General features: G+C 42.1%; 2 protein-coding genes across 3 annotated transcripts in view; one reads left to right on the forward strand and one right to left on the reverse strand.

Annotated features, from left to right (window-relative positions):
* The window catches only part of VPS13D (vacuolar protein sorting 13 homolog D), a 134,391-nt gene extending 120,034 nt beyond the window's left edge, over positions 1-14,357 (reverse strand). For both annotated transcript variants that reach the window (XM_072156176.1, XM_072156175.1), the window contains exons 1-9: positions 14,151-14,357; positions 9,831-9,972; positions 6,940-7,017; positions 5,477-5,667; positions 4,001-4,081; positions 3,133-3,249; positions 2,316-2,420; positions 2,020-2,190; positions 603-703 (exon numbers count right to left, since the gene is read on the reverse strand). In XM_072156176.1, the coding sequence (XP_072012277.1) occupies positions 603-703; positions 2,020-2,190; positions 2,316-2,420; positions 3,133-3,249; positions 4,001-4,081; positions 5,477-5,667; positions 6,940-7,017; positions 9,831-9,927 (941 nt within the window). In that variant the 5' untranslated portion in view covers positions 9,928-9,972; positions 14,151-14,357. The remainder of the gene's footprint in view (positions 1-602; positions 704-2,019; positions 2,191-2,315; positions 2,421-3,132; positions 3,250-4,000; positions 4,082-5,476; positions 5,668-6,939; positions 7,018-9,830; positions 9,973-14,150) is intronic.
* A 104-nt stretch (positions 14,358-14,461) lies between these two features.
* MRPS16 (mitochondrial ribosomal protein S16) lies at positions 14,462-19,564 on the forward strand. The gene is made up of 3 exons (XM_072156177.1): positions 14,462-14,643; positions 15,697-15,957; positions 19,318-19,564. The coding sequence occupies exons 1-3, from the start codon at positions 14,631-14,633 to the stop codon at positions 19,437-19,439; spliced, it is 396 nt and encodes a 131-aa protein (XP_072012278.1). The 5' UTR covers positions 14,462-14,630; the 3' UTR covers positions 19,440-19,564.
* The last annotated feature ends 633 nt before the right edge of the window (positions 19,565-20,197 follow it).

Consider the following 20,197-nt stretch of genomic DNA (forward strand, 5'->3'; position numbering starts at 1 on the left):
GACTCAATTGCAAATCAATGAGGTCTTCCTGACAGCGTTGGTATCTGTTCTGAGACAGATCGAGCATAATATTTCGCGTTACAGAGCAGACAAGTGCCAGCATCTGCAAATGCCATGGGTCCTCAGATTATTTGTTTTATGAATGAATAAATGACTTGTTAGTAACTCAAGCGTAAATCTCACAGAAAACAGAGGAGTTTCCTCTTGATCCCTTATATTTTCAGCTGGCAGACAGGGGCTCAGCTTAAGGCCACATGCACATGAGCGTATAAACAGCTGGAATACGGCCCCATGTATTCCAATCGGCAATACGGCCATCCATCTACATGGCCGTATTGTCCACAGTACCGTGCCAGAATTATAAAAAGTCTTTGAGCAAAGACAAACTTTGATTTTTAAGTTATACATAAGATGAGCTATGGATTTTTGGCCATCAATTATAACTGCCCACATTACCCTGAACATATAGGGAGACGAGGATAAACTGCGGCCAGATCAAAAGTAACACGTCTCATATCAACAAAGTGTCAGACATGTTAAAATCTAACATGACCAGTCAATGATCTGGATTATGTATAAGAAATCTGATTGAGAATACGTACTTCTTTAATACTGGAACTTTTGGCCGCCATTTCCGGTACTTCATCTGTCGTTCTTTTCTATCAAACTCGTCAACAAATTCCATAATTTGCTGATATTGAGCCTGGATAAGAAATAAATATATTATAGATATATAGATTTTAATCTCTCTAACAGCCCCCACCCCATTGCTGTCCAAGTGTTATCAGTGTATAAGGTCCTATCTTGCACTAATGACAGCATAAGACCAATCCGCAAGTACCGCCTACAGAACAGAAGGTCTGTGGAATCTATGGATATTACAAATTCAAATTCTATATTTGTATGCATGTTAAGTGACTAAGTTTTGTCAATACCCCACAATGATCAAAAGGGGTTAATCACATGCTGATCTGTTCCAGTTGGACATCTGAGGAGACCTTATCTGAGAGGGCAAGGCTTGACAATTGTGCTAATGCACACCATGGGAGACTACACCTCCAGCAAGTTGTCTTAAAGCTCATCACAGGATAATGAGAGGGAATGGGGGCATTTTAGTCTAAATGGGTTGTCCAGTCTTTAAAAAATACAATATAACCAGCCTGGTGTAGGGGGAATGGCTGTAAAAATGTAAAAACAAACAAAACTTATATTTGCCTCCTACGGCGCTCCCGGTCTCCCACACCACTGGCCTTTAGTGCTGTGGTGTTTGTTTACAGAGGCTGGCATGCCCATCCGTCCACTTCTACGCTCCTGATACAGCATTAAATTCAATACTGTATCAGGAGAACGCAAGTAGTCAGATTGGAGTGTCTGCCTTTTTTTTACTACATATCCCCCTCCCCCAAAACGGATACATCGTTTTTTTTTTTTGAAGACCAGACAACCCCTCTAAGTTCAATGAAAGATTAAATATCAAAAAGGTGAAGGGAGAATGTGCCGTTTTAAGACCCCGAATACAAATAAATATAATAGTGTAGATTAGAGACTAGGTTAGGTGAACTGGTTAACAGGAATGTAATTTTTAGCTGGTGACAGGTTGCGATATGCTATGCTATGTTCATTTTATAAAACTTTATTTCACATTACCAGGTTCCCTGCCAGCTGCGTTGCAGGGGAGGGGCAGCTGCAGCCAGAGTGTGCCTGTATCCCCTCATGCATTCTTACCATCCATACCCTCCTGGCATGCTCAATGCACATGACAGGTAGTGAGGAGTTTGAAGGAGAGGAGCTGCAGCTGCCCATCCTCCATAGGACTCACCACACGCTGCTGGCAAGGAGCCAGGTAAATAAATGTGAAATAAAATTCTATAAAGTAGGTGGACTATTTAAAATGCTGACAAAGGCATTTTTAAAATCAGCATAACATAGTCTACTTGAACCTGTCACTAACTAAAAATTCCTGGTGACAGGTTTGCTGTAGCTTGTATATTGGCCTAGGACTCCTTTACACCAGCTTACCTGTGAAAGAGTAAGTGGTATTGTCTTTAAACATATGTCACACTCTATTCGCGGCTGCTGTCTGGAGCGTAAAGGTTCTTTGGAGCAGTTCCTTTTCAGTAGTGCGGAGGTGCACACGGGCTCCAGGATATACTGGTGCTCCCGACTCTCCATACTTTTGTCCATTGCATCCTGAACAAGGGAGACATTGTTATATAACGGAAAAAGACATTTCTGTATATTCATAAAGAACCATTTCCTGGAATTCTGTATACAATGAACAATCACATTGTGTATCCACTTTTGCCTTTTTTTACCTGTAGCTCCCCAGGAGGTAGATCACCTAGTAAAGTGCTGTTAACATCCCAGTAAATGCTAAAATCTTCTACTTCCAGTTGTTTATTTCTTATTAATCTATCCACCTGCAGAATAAGAAGTAGTTACATGGAGAAACACATCACATACACTACATAGCCATGTGCTCATAGATGACCCTGCAAACGGTAACATAATATGAAGGTTACAACTGTGCAATCTCCATAGATCTTACTGAAATGTGACACTGGTATAGGTAGTACATTAAAAGGAATTTGGAGATCAGTACACTGAATAGAGCTTCAGTCTCTTTATTATCTACAAAGCGAATTACCATACATAGAAAAATGGCCTTGGTAATGGGACTGAGGTATACACAAGCCACGTGAGGAACGGAGATCACAACACTGGTCTATGGTACGGAAGAGACACTGTGGAGCATCACGACTGTTAGTGGTTACTGTTTTCCCCCTTTTCTGGTTGCACCTGGTGTGCAGCACCGTCCTATCAAAATGAATGGGTCAAGCTGCAATTGTCTGCACAGTTAGATGGTTGAGGGCAAAAAAAAATCTGATAATCCCCCAATGTGGCCCATTCATAAGACCAGTGAGGACCCAAGAGTCTAGCCTACCTACTATAAAGCACATTCTAACCATATGAACTTCATTCATTAGATAAAATGTGTAAAGTGGCCAATGTCTAGGCAATAGCATGCATGTTATTATCATGGTATTATCTCTATCTTGTAACTAAATGGTTGTGAATCACCACTGAAACTTTTCCACAATATGAAACCAATCCCGACATATATTTCCTTACTGGCTCTTGGCTGGCATTTTGCACCGACACATTTTTTATGCAGATCCCAAAGGCAAATGGATGGGAAGGATAGGTAATGCCATCTTCAAATCTTAAGTGGACATCTTGAATTTTCAGCTGTAGTGGTAGAAAGGAAAGCACACATTATTGGAATGACAACATCTCTACACATGAAGCTCATGTTGTCCATATCACATGAAGCCAAAAAGGTTAAAACTGTTCATTTCATGATGCTCATTTAACCATTCAGGGCTACTGTTTATACATTCAAATGCAGTGCCTTAGCCCCCTACAGCGGTGGCTACTGGAATAAAGGCTGCAAACAGTGTTTGGTAGCAGTCCTAGAGAGCTTTGTAATCAGACCTAGTATGTCATTAGTAGCAGCAGGACTGGGAAAAGTAAAATTATTATCTACGTCTGCAGCTCATGCAAGGGCTCTGGGTATGTCTCTCTGTGTTGCTCCACAGCCCTTCCACTCTGATAGGAGTAGATTTTGGTTGGATACTTACAGCAGTAACTCAGAGCAAAGGAGAGGGGCTGCAGAACATTTCAATGCAAACAGCAGGAAAATCTTCAGTCTAAAAGACATGGCCATAGCACTTGCAGAGATTATTCACTTCTTGCAGTCCTGTGGATACTTACATATGAAGTTATGGTTACCCAGATCTCCAGGGCCCATAACTAGTACTGTCTACATCTTATGTGGTGCAGCATATGCCCATCAAAAGCGATGAAGGATTCCCTCTAAGAACCATGCCTGTGCCTGTATTTATGCCTCTCAATCATTAAGCTTCTCAACCTTCTTCTCCAGAGACATCTACTAGTACATGAAATCTATCTCCAAATAGATGTATTTTACTTTACTTACTTCAATGTTGTCCACAATTCTGGTCACAATAGAAGCAGTGACAGAATACCAGTAGGATTCTCCCTTCTGTTCCTGTTCGCTCTATATTACAGTAAAGAGAAAAAAAAACATGTATGGTCAGAAAGGATTACTAGAGGACAATGTAAGAAATCTCATAGCTAAGCAAAGCCAATTGGATTTATATGATCCTTAACATCTGTGCACCACCTAATAATAGTTCCTTTATTTATATAGCGCACACAGATTACTGCACAGAGTTTGACAAATCAATCCCTTTCCCCAATGGGGCTCACAATCTTATCAACCTTCCAGTATGTTTTGGAGTGTGGGAGGAAAACGGAGGACCTGGAGGACACACAAACACGGAGAGAACATACAAACTCCCCCAGACGAAGGCTAGTGCCGAAACGCGCGTCGGGGAGCATTTTGATCCGTGGTGCACTAGGGGTACTCCAACAGGGGTAAGTGATGTTATTTTGGGGCTGAGCAGAAACATTAATGTTATATTTAAGAATATGATGTGACGTCCAATGCACTAGCACTTTATAGAATTTTTTTGATGGTCTGAATAGTCCATCATTGCACTTTATTAGGTCTCCCACCATCCCTCAAGCAGGATAGATTCCCTGCGAGATACATACAAATATAATACAGTGTGGTGGCCATATAATTATAGAACTTGATATGTGTAACATCTACCCCTGTCCCCTGTACTGAATTACCCATGGAAAATGTAATGGATCCCACTACCACTCCTATGTGAAACTGCATATTTATTCTTTTTAATATTCTTTTTGTATTTTGTCTGTGTACATGATTTCAATAAAGTTTAAATTTATTTTCTACTGATATTTTTAAGATTGGCTTAATTTTTTCAATAGGTGCATATTGTGTTATGGCCAACATAAATGGTGAGAATTGGGGGTGGAATTCAGCATAGATAGCTTTTATGGCTATGACTGCTTGTTCCCCCCCCCCCTCCTATGTGACCCACAAGATAGTAGAACATACAAACTCACCTAATTTCCAAAAATGGGCAAACTGTACGGGGACAAAGGACCTAGTAGAGTGGACTTATTTGAATGTTTTCATACACCTGCAGCCTAAACACCTGAACAACTTTGCACTGATTCTTTTGTACATGAGTTCCTAAATGGAAAACAAAGCAACTTTCTATATAACATTTATACAACCCATCCCACGACAAAGTTGCGGCACAGTAAGAGTAACTCCTTCACAAGGCTGGATGTCCTGCTGCATTCTACATAAACCAACATCACATGGGTCCTGGCTCTCCGAAATAAAAGGGTGTAATGTAGCGTAGAAACCAAAGTGCGCAAATCACACAGCCTGTATCTGTGTATCAAAAATGACCCATGCGGCATCACTGGTAAGTTCATATATAACTGTTCCTGTTTATTGTGCACATATTCAAAAACCGCAAAACCCGGGAAACACTTATCACTCCTGACCCACCTTCCATTTTTCCTCCAGCGCTTTCAGCAGAGCTTTCTTATGTGCGCTCTCTAATAACTTTTCCTTCAGCTCATCAAAATCTTCTTGCTTCTCAGCTGATCCGACTAGATGGAGCTTGGAGATTGAAATGACCCAAGGATCCAAATGTGGACGATAAAAGGGGATCTGAATTCTTATCTTTCCAATGAAACCTAGTAACAAAGCAATGAAATCATTTAAAAAATAGGATATAGATTTTAGTAATCTAAGTGCATGTCCAGTGTCACGTACGTGGGGAAGATTTATTATATGAAGGCGCTACGTGCGCCAGCGTATGACACAGCTCCGCCCCCACGGCTGATGCAACATGAGGCTTAGACCGCTTAGTGTATACGACAGCTGTACTATGGTGCAGACAAAACTACGGCAGGTCCTAAAGTGCGCAGGCACCGGGCAGGAGCTCTCCATGCCAGCCCACAACAATAACAGCCATGCCCCTTCAAGACCACATGGCGTGGAAGTTGGGTAGTCACTATAATAATTGCAGTGTGCAAGAAATTTTGGCTTATTTCACTGCTTCTACACCAGAAAATGGTCATAGAAGCAATTATAAATCTCCCCCACTGTACTTATTTCGTTTTTAAACTGTGTTAGGTATATGTGACCCAACACCATGCCATTGTGGGAATCGAAGACCTAGCCGTATCAGATTGTTTCTGGTCACTCATCGGTCACTTCTATGTATTCTGTAATTATATGTCGAATTTTCCATCAAAATGGGGCAATGGGGCATCTAAAAGATGGGTAAAAGAAGGTTGTGTGCCAAAAATTATGCAAATGTCACAGAAATATGGTGCAGTCTTCTGGCATAAACTTAGCCAACTTTTACAACTAGGACCAGCATAATACTTGTCTTAATTGTCTTATTTTTAATTAATTCCTTTATTTTAATTAATTCCTTAATATTATATAGCGCACACAGATTACGCAGCGCTGCACAGAGCTTGCCAAATCAGTCCCTGTCCCCACGGGGCTCACAATCTAATCAACCTACCAGTATGTTTTGGAGTATGGGAGGAAACTGGAGGACATGGTGGAAACCCACGCAAGCACGAAGAGAACATACAAACTCTTTGCTGATGTTAACCTTGGGACTTGGACGCAGGTCCCCAGCGCTGCAAGGCTGTAATGCTAACCACTAAGCCACTGGGCTGCGTTAACATCGGATAAGTGGGGTGCCACCCACACAGATTGCATATTGATGAGATATTCCCCATCAATGTCTTCCAATTCAGTTTTCTGGCATAGAAAGCAAGAAAAAGTTGCAATTCCTGGTGCAGAGCCAGAAAATTGCAATTCTCCCCCCTCTTTCCACCTCCATTTAGTATAGCCTACACCAAAATCCTAGCTTTGGTTATGGCTGTATTCTAAGCCAGACAGGACCTGGAAAATCACTTTAACATCTTTCCCTTTTCATCTCTTACCTGCTTTTACTTCAAAAGGTAATTCCAGTTCTTTCAAGGCATCTTTTTTTAAGGGCAGGTTCTCCAGTTCCACCGCACCTACAAAAATATTAATAGAAATGTTATGTAACTGATCTAAAAATGTGTCCGCATTATTCCCCTCCGCTTCATACATGACTCAGCACCAGACAGGGTTAACCCAGTAATGTGATGCATCCAGAACACAGCGGGTACATGCTGCTACCTTGTCTGACAGATAAATCACATGCTTCTAGTTCTATGGCGACAGGCAGGTTCATACAAGACCTTAGTAATACAGCAGGGTGCACCCTGTTATATTCCAGTATATTTCTATCATTGTACTGGACCGCTTCTATCCCTGGCCACATCAGGCCCGTACATAATAAAATACACAGGGATTTTCCAACAAATAACACACTGGTAAGATAGAACACCATGTATCATTGATAAGGGGTGGCAAGACCCCCGGGAGCCCTCGAGTAACGTTTAGACAATACTACATGTGATTGTGGGACAACCCCTTTATATCTAATATTAGATTACGATTTTAGAAAACCTCATATACATGTAATTAAGAAAACTAATAATTAAAATCAAGTCCCTTTAATAAAACCAGTCTCCAAAAATAACCTGGGCACAACTCACATAGACTGAGGATTAGATAGTCTCATCCATTCTTACACTTCTTTCAGATTCCCAACATACCCGGAACAGAAGGCTAGGATGTAACGCATTTTACATGCTCAAACAATGGAAAAAATCATCTGGTTAGGCTCCTCCCACCTGAAAGCGGGTGATGGCAGTGAACATCAGCAACAGCCAGTGATTGGCTGCTGACTTTATTCACGGAGTTTCCCCCTTCAGGTCACTGTCCTTACATGGACAGTTACATCACTGTGGACTGCGTTCACATGACGTTATTTGTATACACCAAGTGTATACGTCAGGAAAGCACCCGACATTTAGCGTATACAATGATAAATAGTGGCATATAAAAACACAGGATGGAAAGACGTAGCTTCTCTTCCCACAGCCCTGCCGAGAACATACGTCGCTTGCCAGGAGGGAGGACATGGTGATGTCACTGTTCACATTAGGACAGCCGCCGACTGCTGCCCACGTTCACTCCTCCTCGGGCGACATATCCTACTGCATTGGCATACACTTGGATACGTCTATGCCATAGGTTTTAAGGACATGTTGGAATCCTCCTGACGTGTCCTTACAGTGTATGGCATATAATGTGGTGGGAACCCAGCCTAATCCGGACATCTTTCTTGATGGGCTGCAGAGCGCCCAACCAGACAGGTTTACGCTGTCGTAGTGATTGGTCAGGTGTGTCCCGGGCCCTAAAGCTGCCTGATTGGCTACTCTGTAGCACATCAAGCAACATAACCAGGTTTGGAGGATCTGCCAACGAGGACACAGAACCTAAAGTTTGAAACCGCTCATCACTACTATGGATCTCGCTGAGTGTATGGTCTGCGGAGGTCGGGAGAGGGATGCAATAAGCCTTTCTATCTGGTTTATCCTGCAGGATCCAATGTATACTGAGGTAAAACAGGTGCCCCCCACCTGCCAGTTTATGTCTATGTATTAGTTCAGCATATACGTCGGGAGCTTTCCTGTCGTGTATGCTGAGCATATCAAAAAGCAAAACTAGCAAGACTAATGTTGTGTTGCTTAGTTATGACCTCACTTTCCAGCAGCTCCATCCTCACACTTCCATGTGCTGTATACATTCCAATGAGCCTCAAAAAATACTGGAACCTTTCCCTACATTACATAGGTAAATCCATCAGGTTACCCCTACATCCAGGATTCCTATTGTTTAATAGTTTCCCATTAGATTCTTATTTCTTTGTGTCACTGGCATATATAGATCCAACATATTCTGCACCACTATTAGACATTGTCAGTACTTACTGTGCCAATCGGGCTCACAATCTAACTTTCCTATCATTATGTCTTTGGAGTGTGCAAGCAAACCAGAGTATCCAGAGGAAATGAACCCAACCACCGGGAGAACTACAACGTGTAAAAAAAATCCATCTATACTTAGCCTTAAAGAGAGCCATGTCACCTCTCCTGAAATGTCTGTCCACTCATATGACTCAAGAGATAACAATGCAGAAGCCTCTTTTCTCATGACTACCTTGTGCCGTTCCTCTGCTATTACTCCTAGAAGTGTATTAGTAATGTCACTATAATAGTATTGGAATATAACCGACCATACCCCCAAGTACAAGCAAGTACAATTTATTGAGCACGAAACAAGCCTCATTCAGAAAAATAAAAATGTTCTGGTTTTTTAGGGAAGACGGGGAGTAAAAAACTAAAACACAAACACAAAAAAGATCTACAGCGTTAAAGCAAATGTGTTAGTCCATGCACAGCCTGATAAGGTCAGCAGAGATTATATCCTATACTAATAAATCCTTAAGTCTTAACACAGCCTAAGGACGGGGTCTGAGATTCCTGGATAGCTGCAACCAATCAAAAAGACAGCAGTGTATGCACCGTCACAAGTAGAAGAAGATGCCACGTTATGCATCTTAAAAGAACGGGTAGGGTTACCACCTCTAATGAAGATTGGTCTGTTCTTTGTGGCTCATTTGTCAATGGTGTGAGGTCATGTGCTGATGACAGTGTAAAGAAACGTGCAAGCCACAAACACAGGCAGGAATAGAACCTGCTCTGAATTTTGAAGGCTGGGAAGTTGGCTCATATAGGGCTGTGGAAATCATTGGCTGTGTCTATATGTGCCCACAGAAATACATGGGGATATGCGCTACCCATAGAAACAACTAATAGCCCACGGCCCAAGATAACGTTCGTGTAGTAGGAGGCTTTGTAATGGAAATGTAATATGCTGCATAAGTGTTCTTTACCTTTCAGCAGTGCAACAGACAGCTGGTCTGTATTTAGGTTGTTGACATATTTGCCCAGGTAGGTGTTCAAAACCCAGGCTACCAACCCCTCTAACATGGCTACTGCAGGGGGCTCCTCCAATCATGTGCTCATAGTAGACACCTAAAAAAAAAAAGGAAAAAACTTGGGTTAGTGGGAGGAGGAGACACAGAATGTAAAGTGATTGCCCACCAGAAGAAAACCATGCCTGCTTTCATCCTGAAGTAAGATCCACATAGTCACCAGGGTCAAATATTACCAATTGCTTAAAGGACATCTAACACCAGGATCACAGATTGTAAACCAAGCACACTGACATACTGATGTGTGCCCCCTCTGGCAGGATCCGTTCTTCTTTTAGCTTCTTATTCACAAAAGAAGGATTTTAAAATTATGCAAAGAAGCCTGAGGGTCTCCAGGCTCCATAGGTTTTGATGGAGCACCTAAGGCTAATTTGCATAATTTGTAAAGCCTTTTATTCTTAGAAACAAGGGCATAAGAAGCTAATAGAAAAGTAGATCCTGTCACAGGGGACACACACCTGCATGTCACTGTGCTTGGTTAGCAAACCTTCATCATGGTGGCAGATTTATAGGGGTATTCCCACAAAGACAAAATTCTTAAATATGGTGGAATGACAATAAATATTCTCTAATTCAATGTTATTAACAAAAATGCAACATTTGACCATAAACTCAGTCCTGACTATTCGAGCAAATCTTTATGTCTGCTCAGATTCCTATCACATGCACAGACATCTCCTGTACAGCCGGAGCATGGGGAGGAGGCAGAGACAATTTCTGTGCAATGATAGAAAATACAATAAAATACAATTTCAAAATTATATATTTCTTCATATCTTTTGGTCTTTCGAACGTCATACCTGGCTATAAACCTCCTTACTGCTGTTACCATTACATAGAGCCATACAACACGCGGCCTAGAACCGATGTAGGGCAGTAAACAACGTACTATGACTGCTGCTACTTCGTGACACTGTGAAATGAATAATTCATCTCAAGAGCAATTAATGACCTGCAAGACGTCAAAGGCAACACAATACAAGACACGGAGCACAAAGCACAGGATACCAGCACGTACCAGACACTGAGAATGGGGATAAACTCCAGATTTCCTGTACCCTAACACCACTAATACCTACAGTTATTCCTTGAGGTGACAGGGAGTTTGGGGATTAATGGATAAATACAAGGATCTGCCCTTCCTGAGTCTGGATAAGTAATATAACTACATGGTGGTGAAGGGCACAACCAGAACAACACATTGGACAATACCGGTCAATGTTCTTTAGGTTTAAAGGGGTTTTCCCATAAAACAAGTAATGAGACCCCACAGATAACAAGAAAGGGGGGTCTGATGGGGTCCGAGGTACCTCTGTGGGACCCCTTGTAGCTCAGAGATAAGCAGGGCAGCAGGACGCCCATGTCCGTGCTGCTCCATTAATTTCTATGAAGCTGATGTAGAATGCCGAGCTCCGCCAACTCCATAGAGATAAACGGTGCAGCCCAGACATGCGCCTTCTGCTGCTCCTGAATAGTTTCATTGCATCTTTAAATGGAACCTGTCATGGCAATTTGGGACACTAAACCACCCACAGCTCCTTATGGATCGATGGGCCAATGTGCCTCACCTGACTCACATCCTGAAAGTGTAAATGTTTCATTTTTTCACCTATACAAACTTCAAAAAGGTCGATTTGTTCCCCTAAACCATAGGTTGATAAGGACCTGTAGTTGGTTTAGGCACCCAAATCTACAGAGCAGTGTGTGGTAAGTCCAAGGTTGGGACTTATGTGACAGGCTCCCTTTAAGGGTGATTATTTCATTTTCTATGACCATGGAAAGGTTCAGAAGGTTTGTTAATCCAGGACCAACTATGTCCCATTGATGCAAGACTGTAGTCAGTCCAGTAAAAGTGGGCTGTGTGCTGTCGATTTTATGGACCAAAAGGACAGGACTCTGTGCATCTTATATATGAAACAAAGGAGTCCACTGTAATCGTGATTAAAGGGTTTGTCCACTTTCAGCAAATAATTGATATTTTTTGTGTACACATTTTTCCAATATAATTTCTGTATCAATTTCTCGTGATTTTCTAGATCTCAGTTTACCATTATTCTATGGGAAGCTTTTAGGTTCACTTCCACTGGATAAAAATCTGTCTCTGGTCATGTGATGTCACACAGGCGCACGTCTCGTCATAACACACAGCTTTGATTACCCTGTGATATAACGAGTAATTACACTTGTGTGACATCAGATGACCAGGGACAGTTTTTTTATTCACAGGAAGTAAACAATGAAACTTCCTGTTGAATGACAGCAAGCAGAGATCTAGAAAACCCTGAGGAACAAATACAGAAAGTATATGGGAAAATTATATATTTTTTTTACTATACAAACAATTTCTATTATATGCTGAAATTAGACAGCTTCTTTAAGGTTTGTCTCTGCTGTTCAGCACGAAAGAAGAGACTCCTTGTATCATATATCACTATGATGAGTCCTGTCTGTGTGACTGATGTGTGAAATCCAGCCTTCGCACGGTCTACTGTTCATTAATCATCCACAGTAGCGCCCCCCTGCAGTTAAATTTGGAATGATATTTGTGTTATATGTCAATGAAAATACATTGTCATCCGGATTCTGCAGTGGATTCCAGGGATTTCTCCTCTGCCAAATAACCACAGTAGAAAACAAGTTGTGAATCTCAATTTCATGTCGTTCATGTGAATTTCTATGCAGAAGTTTTTGCATCACATGAAGATACTGTAATCTGCAGCAGATTTTGAGCGCTAATGTGGAAAAAATCAACTGCCAAATTTACAAGTGTATGTTTTTGTATGTTTTTCTGTATTGCGCTCTACAATTGGCTCAACACTACAAGTAATAATGCTTGGTAGTGGGTTGGTAGTGATCAATCTCTAAGGCTATTGCTGATTGGTGAGTAAGGCTGAAGGGTGGAGCAATGGGGCCATATCCAGCCCTTGTTCGGGTGCTACACATTTTGACTAGTACATACCTTAGTACTCTAAGTGGACCACTGTCCAATGTAGTGTAGCGATTGGGGTATATTAGTCTCACCTGGGGTCAGTTCTGGAACGGCCCTTGTCAGGGCGGGAGTCACCTATTGGGTATACTAGGGGCAGTGCACTCATCACTATCCTGACCTGGGTACTTGGCTTTATTCCTGGTTCCAAATGAGCTCTTCAGACCGGTAGGATCACATCCATTTGCTTCTCATATTCTGTGAATACTATATCGTGTTGACATGGTCTTATGGGCCTTCTGTTTCCTTTAGACCGATAAGATTGTACCTGTCATACCTTGTGGATATTCACCACATTGACATGGTCTTATGAACATTGTAATGTACTGTGGCAGTTTTGACATTTGTTTTACATTGGTCTTACATGCATTTTAAATCAAGTATTAAAAGTTAGGTTTTAAGACATGTCCCCCACCCCTTTCTCTTCTATAGTGGTCTTGCAGGACCCATAACAAAGTCCAGCGGCACCGTAGATATATCTCTTAAAGAACCAAAACAATGAATGTCCTCAGCATATACCGAAGGAGAAATAAAAACAGACTGTGAATCCAAACAGTGGGAAATAGGACATGGAGGAAGATTTTTTATTATTATTATTATAGAAAAATCCTATGACACATGGACTGGTATGAGTGTGCAGGCACTGCCAGTCGCTGGGATGATACAAAGCACAGGAATGTGTGGAAATCCTCTGTGCACACTATGCACTTGGGGATGTGACTATGTGCTATGTTCTAAGATTCATTTTCAAGATCTCTGCTTGCTGTCAGTGAACGGAAACTTTCTGGTTTGGATCTGGAGGCTAAAAACTGTCCTGATTGTGTACGAATAACATAAGATCTGAAACTTATGGTGTCAATATAAAAACAACCACCTCCATATTAAATATTATGGCAGGTTTGGTGGGGGATGTGTGTAACAACCCTGTTATATCTTAGTACATGTGGCTTAGCAGTCACCCATAACAACCAATGACAGGCGCTGGGATCTAGTTGCTATAGGTGATCCTGGTATAAGACATGTAAGGAGGGGACAACAATAATAAAAGTGAAAGTAGAGCCGCCCTGTCCCTGTGATGTGATGCCCGGGTAACCCCACCACTGCAGGCCACCTGCCTGGCACAGGGCACTCATCTGACAGCTCAGGACTGCCCACCCTGCACCCACCAGGGGGCGTGCCCTGCCTTCTCTCCCCTCCTCTGAAAACACCTGTCACTACAAATCACCACTCACCATTAAAAGCGCGGCCTACAGCACCAACTCGTAGCTGCCGGTGTATCCGAGGGCGTAGTGTCCCAGCAACAAGAGCTGCGCACTCACACCGCCATGTTTGTACTCCGCAATAGCACCACTACTAGCCGGACACATTCCACAGCCGGCGACAATGCCCCACTTCCGGTGCACTCAACAAGGCACCCGGAAGTGGGGCATTCCTTGGTCTGTCAATGTCACAGAACGTTCCGATGCGAGATGTCCGCGCGCCCTCTACAGGAACAGATGTGTATTACAAGTAATTATGGCCGTGAACTACTGGCAGAATTATTATTTCCGGGTGAAAATGATAAACTTCCTGTTAATGGCGGCGCCCTGAGCTCCTACATGGCTGTAGAGTGAAGGGCAGCTAGTTTTGTATGAGATCAGTGAGGTAGTGCTGGTAGTACCGGGAGTCCTGTGTCTGTATACTACGCGTCCTGACATTGTCACCTGGCCACAATGGTGCATATAAGTGAGTATTGTCTATGAGTCATTCTGAAATCACTATGTGTTGATGAGCAATGGTGTCAGAAATAGGGAAGCAAGGGGTTAAATATGGCTACTGAGCTGCCCCTAGGGGCTAGGATGGGAGGATGCCCCTGAATTGATATAAATCATACTGCCCCTTTATTTTTGGGGTGCGGTCACACGTTGCAACCGTTGATGCATTGTCAACACGTGTTAACATCGCAGTAGTGCATGAGTTTGTTAATGCAATGTTAACTCATGTGCTAAAGTGTTAACATTTGTGTTTTGTAAACGCAAGTGTTAACAGGTGTTAAATTAGGCAAATCTCTCCAGCTGTTGCAATGCGTTTTTAAATGCATGCATTAAACGCGACGTGTGACTGCACCCTGAGGGTCAGTGCAATCACAGAAATGCTGCATTCTATTAGTTTTTATTATGATTTAATACTTAAAATGATTAACTATTTTAAAAAAATCTGTATCTCCACAATTGACACCAATTAGATTTTCATATGTCACTGTGCATTTTTTATGCTGACGTATTCATTTATACTAATTTGGGTAAAATGTGACCTTTTAATAACTTTCTTTGTAGTAAATATTTTTAAGGGTGACAAAGCAGTGATTCAGATGTTTTTTTTTCTTTTATGAGGTACACCATAGGGGAGAATTAATTTGAGGTAGTATTTGGGGATGTGGCTTTACCTAACATGTCTTATTTTCATTTGCATTCAAGGGAATGGGGATGGTTGAACTTTTATGTTTAAAGGTTTTGTTTTTTTAATTTTGCGCTTTTAAGAACTTTAAACTTTTTTTTTTAATTAACGTATTTGAGCCCTAGGGTCCTGATATACTGCAGTACCACTTTATTTCAGTTTATTGTCATTATTGCGCATCTGCATTAGATCCTCACTACGACAGTCTAGTACAGATTGTTCTATGACGGCCATGGCAGCCTCAGCAGGTCACTACTTGACCAATGATTGACCTTCACACAAATGACACTAAAGGCCATCTTACTATATTAATACACTTGTATAATATCTTTTCTTTTTCAGCACCTCAGGTCCTGAAGCGTTATCATGGAGGTTACGTGGTGATCAGAATGGCTTTAGGCGGCTGTTGCAATAGACCCTTTTATCGCATTGTCGCTGCCCATAACAAGCGGGCCCGGGATGGAAAGCACTTGGATAAGCTCGGCACATATGACCCATTGCCTAATGTCTATAATGAGAAGCTTGTCAGTCTCAATATCGAGCGGATCAAATATTGGATTGCTTGTGGAGCCCATATTACCAAACCAGTGGCCAAGTTATTCGGTAATTACTAAGACTTTTAAGAGTCTAGAAAGGAGCATTGCGAGCAAAGTCCTCAGAATTTGGTTCATAAGGCACTGAATTGGGAAATGTACATTTCTATCCCTGAACTTTGCCCAAGAACCCCCCTTCTCGGAATTGACAGGTTCCAAAAGGCCATTACATAATAATACGGGCAGCACGGTGGCTGATTGGGTAGCACTTCTGCCTTGCAGCGCTGGGGTCCTGGGTTCTAGTCCCACTCAGGTCAACATCTGCAAAGAGTTTGTATGTTCTCTTTGTGTTTATGTGGGTTTCCTCCAGGTTCTCTGGTTTCCTCCTACACTCCAAAACCATACTGGTAGGTTGATTAGATTGTGAGCCCCATGGGGACAGGGGCTAATTTGGCAAGCTTTGTGCAGAGCTGCGTAATCTGTGAGCAAATATAAATAATTATTATTATAATTAATTCCAAAGCTGATTTTATCTAATTTTTGAGTGGGAGAGAGGGGGGTGGCATTTGAAAACTAAATGGATCCCTCCTCCTTTCTTACATGCATTAGACCCACCTTCTTCACCTGAGTGAAGTTGGCCCCTCACCTTGTTCAAATCAAACAAAATTGGTGTCAAATGTTTGTGCTACGATTGTGCTGGTTTGTGCCACTATCGTTTTTAAGATTTTAATGAGGGCGCGTTCACACGTTGCGTTTTGACCTGCGTTTTTGTTAACACATGCGTCAACATTGCATTTACAAATGTAAACAGTAATGTAATTAGGTAAATTGCCTCACACAGCTGTTGTATATGCGTTTCAAACGCGATGAAAACGCAAACAAAACGCAACGTGTGAATGCGCCCTGAAAGTTTCCAGAGGTCAACAAGCCCCCCCCCACATTGCCCAAATCAAACAAAACTGGGACCAAACAATTCTGCTACATTTGTGCTGGTTTGTGCTGTTCAAATTTTTGTTTGAGCTGCTTTTGTTTTGAATATAATATAAAAATTACAGTTCAAAAGTTCAACCAGCCCCCCCCCCCCAAACAAAACTGGTGTCAAACATTAGTGCTACGTTAGTACAGCAAAAATTTTCGTTTGTGCCGCTATCATTTTTAATATATTCATACTTTTTTGCAGAGGTAATCAGAGTTCCTTTCTTCTGTGTTTGCTAGCTCCCTCTGGTGATCAAGCCAGGGAAGTGTCACTGGGTTTGTTTTTTTACTAGTTCATCCTAAACAGCTTAAAGGGAAGCCCATGACACCTGCAGTGCAAACATGCCTCTCTGCCTTTTCTAAGTATTTGTGTCACGGCGAGGACGCCGCCGCCTCGTCACGTGACGTGGGGTGCAACTGTACGGGTTAATTTAGCCTACTCAAACTTGGCTCACCTTTCACTCAGGACACAAATTGAGCATAAATAACACCTCATACAGCTCCAGCACCTGACCCGCTGCCACCACTTATTGCATTTATACTGGGACCAACAAGTATCCCACTCTACAACAACTCTTGCTTCTCAGGCAGTCACCTTGTCACACCACTAGACATGCACACTCAGCACTCTAGCAGTCACACAGCTAACCACACTTCACAAGGCTATGAGTTCGCAGAGCATACAGGGACCAAAATTAAAGTGAAAATCTTTAATTACAAAAAGTTGATCAGTGCATAAAAAGATATTAAAAACAAAAGAATTACAAAATAAAATGACACACAACATAGCAAAACAGTTATAAAATAAAAAGGGAGAAAAATAACAGAAACTTACAAACTTAAAGTAAATCTTGATTCCCTAGAGGTGGGAGAAATAAGGAACACACTCAGCTTGTCAAGCAACCCCCAAAATGTGAACTCCAATTCCTGGATTTCATATTGTTTTATAACTTCTCAGTTTGGTTCAGATTTCAGAACCTCCCATTCATTAATTAGTCCAGAGGGTCATTCAGGATTGGGCAAAGTGTTAATGAGGGGGGAGAGTCCAGGAATATTTAAACAGTTCTTTGTTTCCAAATCCCTAGATTCAGGGGTGGGGGTAGGTGCAGAGGAGAGGTGACCATATGGCTTTTGAGGTGACCACAGAACATTCTGCAGGTCAGAGTTTATCAGGTTGTAAGGATCTCCAGGATGTTGTAAAAGAGGCCTGGACGCTTCAATGGATGCCACATATTTCAACCAAGTTTGTAATTGCCCAATAGTTCAACAAATCTTACACATTCAAGAATAATATTTCCTTGACAATTTGCATTACAATATAACTGTAAGTTATAACTTACCTTGCACCCTGACAAAATCCTTGGCTAGTCACAGGGGCTGGACTTTGGTTTGGATGCATTTCAAAAAACAACATGTGACTTGTCTGAGCTGCAGGCTGGCCTCCATGTTTGTGCTCCTGTACAGCTATGTCCCTCTCCCAGTAATGTCATCTCACCAGGCTGTGACCTCTGAGAAGGAGCAGGAGCTGTACAGGAGCACAAAGTTGAGGACTAAGATCTGAGGAATTAGTAACAGACAAGTCACATGTTTGGTTTAGATGCATTTCAAAAAACAAGTCCAGCCCCTGGGGCTACCCCAGGATTTTGCAGGGTGCAAGGTAAGTTGTAACACACAATTCTATTGCAATGCAAATGCTTAGAAAAGGCAGAGAGGCAGATTTGCAATGCAGGTGTAATAAGCTTCTGCAACCTTGGGGGGGGGGGGGGGGTGGGTATCTTCACTCAGGTACCCTCTTCCTCACACAAGCTCTTCTCTCTCAGATGTCAGCACTGCACTGCTCTCTTCCGCTGTCATGACTTGCCTCGACTGCCAACAACAGGAGAGCCTGAGGGAGGGCCTGGAAAATGTGAGAAGGTATCCAGGATCAGAAGGCCATTTAGTTTTGAAATGTGCCCTCCCCTTTCAAGGCTGGTTCAGATGACTGTGGACGGCCAACTTTGCAGTGTCCTGGCCACAGTGCCAGAGATGTATCCTAATGATACATGCATATATGATGCACAGAGTTCCTGTTGTCCTAGTAAGGCTACATGCACATTGCTGTGCCGTGAGTTACAAATTGGTTACCCCTCTCCATAGGAAGCTGAGCCGCACCACAAAAAGAGCAGAACCTATTCCTGCCTGATCTTTTGTAGCTGTCCAGCTCGGACACAGTGTGGTGAGGTACAATGTGCTCTTTGTACGGTATCTGGCCTGCATTGACTAGAATGGCGACCATGATCTGGCTGCACATTGTGTGGTCATATCATGGCACAGCATGTGCATGTAGCCCAAACAGCAGTCTCCATAGGGCAAATGGGAGGGGATATAGGAAAATAGGAGAGCTCTACTTAATCCCATTTTATATTTGTGTGTTGAATACAACTTTTTTTTTTTTTTTTACCCTACTGTCTTATAGGACTTGCTGGATTTTTTCCGTTACATCCAATGACAATTACAGCAGCTGAGAGATTACAAAAAGCGAAGGAAAAGGCGGCTGCACAACCAGAGGAAAGCCCTAAGGAGACACAGGAAGCCTAATTCTCCCAGGACCTTCTGGATAAAATTAAGAGACAATTTGTATTTTATTGGTTATTCCCAGGATGACAAGATTCCGAGAATATTATCCTTACAGTTTATAAAAAAAATAAAACTTTGAAAAATGACTGTAATCTCTATCAGTTGTTAAAAAAAGCACTCCAACAATGACACTTCTTATACCAACCTTGAACCCCTCATCTGTTTAATTCTCCAGGCTCCCATTATGTATGCTGCACTTTTATTCTTGCAATTCAGCTTCTCCATTAGAAACCATCTTGGCACGGAATTTATTTTTCCTCCTTCTTTGTTCTCTGTAATCAATAATGTCTCAGCACGGCATCACATGGGCATCAGATTTGATGCTGTTCTATGCTGTATACATAACACCCATATGGGAATTAGGTTAAAGCCGTAGAACAGCAACAGGTGTTCGTGGTTGAGTTGAAAATACTCCATATTATTGCCTGCTTATCACAACCGGGCATTAATGACTGTTGTATGTAAAAACTTCCCAGGTCACACCAGCAATTGGGGAACCTGGGAGCCAGGTGTGTTATGAGTAATGTCACCGTCTGTGTCTAATAATAATAATTTATAGCTCCATCATGTGCCGCAGCGCTTTACAAATCATATGAGACCTATACAAATAAAATAAGACATAATGTATACGCTATAGTCATATGGAACAATAGGAATGAGGGCTCTGCTTGCAAGAGCTTACAGTCTATGAGGATGAAGGGGTGACACAAGAGCTTACA

The sequence above is a fragment of the Engystomops pustulosus genome, chromosome 6 (genome assembly GCF_040894005.1).
Source record: "Engystomops pustulosus chromosome 6, aEngPut4.maternal, whole genome shotgun sequence".
NCBI lineage: Eukaryota > Metazoa > Chordata > Amphibia > Anura > Leptodactylidae > Engystomops > Engystomops pustulosus.

Coding starts and splice junctions, on each gene's coding strand:
- MRPS16 (XM_072156177.1), top strand. Junction 15,958..19,317: donor ACCAGTGGCCAAGTTATTCG/GTAATTACTAAG, acceptor ACTGTCTTATAG/GACTTGCTGGATTTTTTCCG.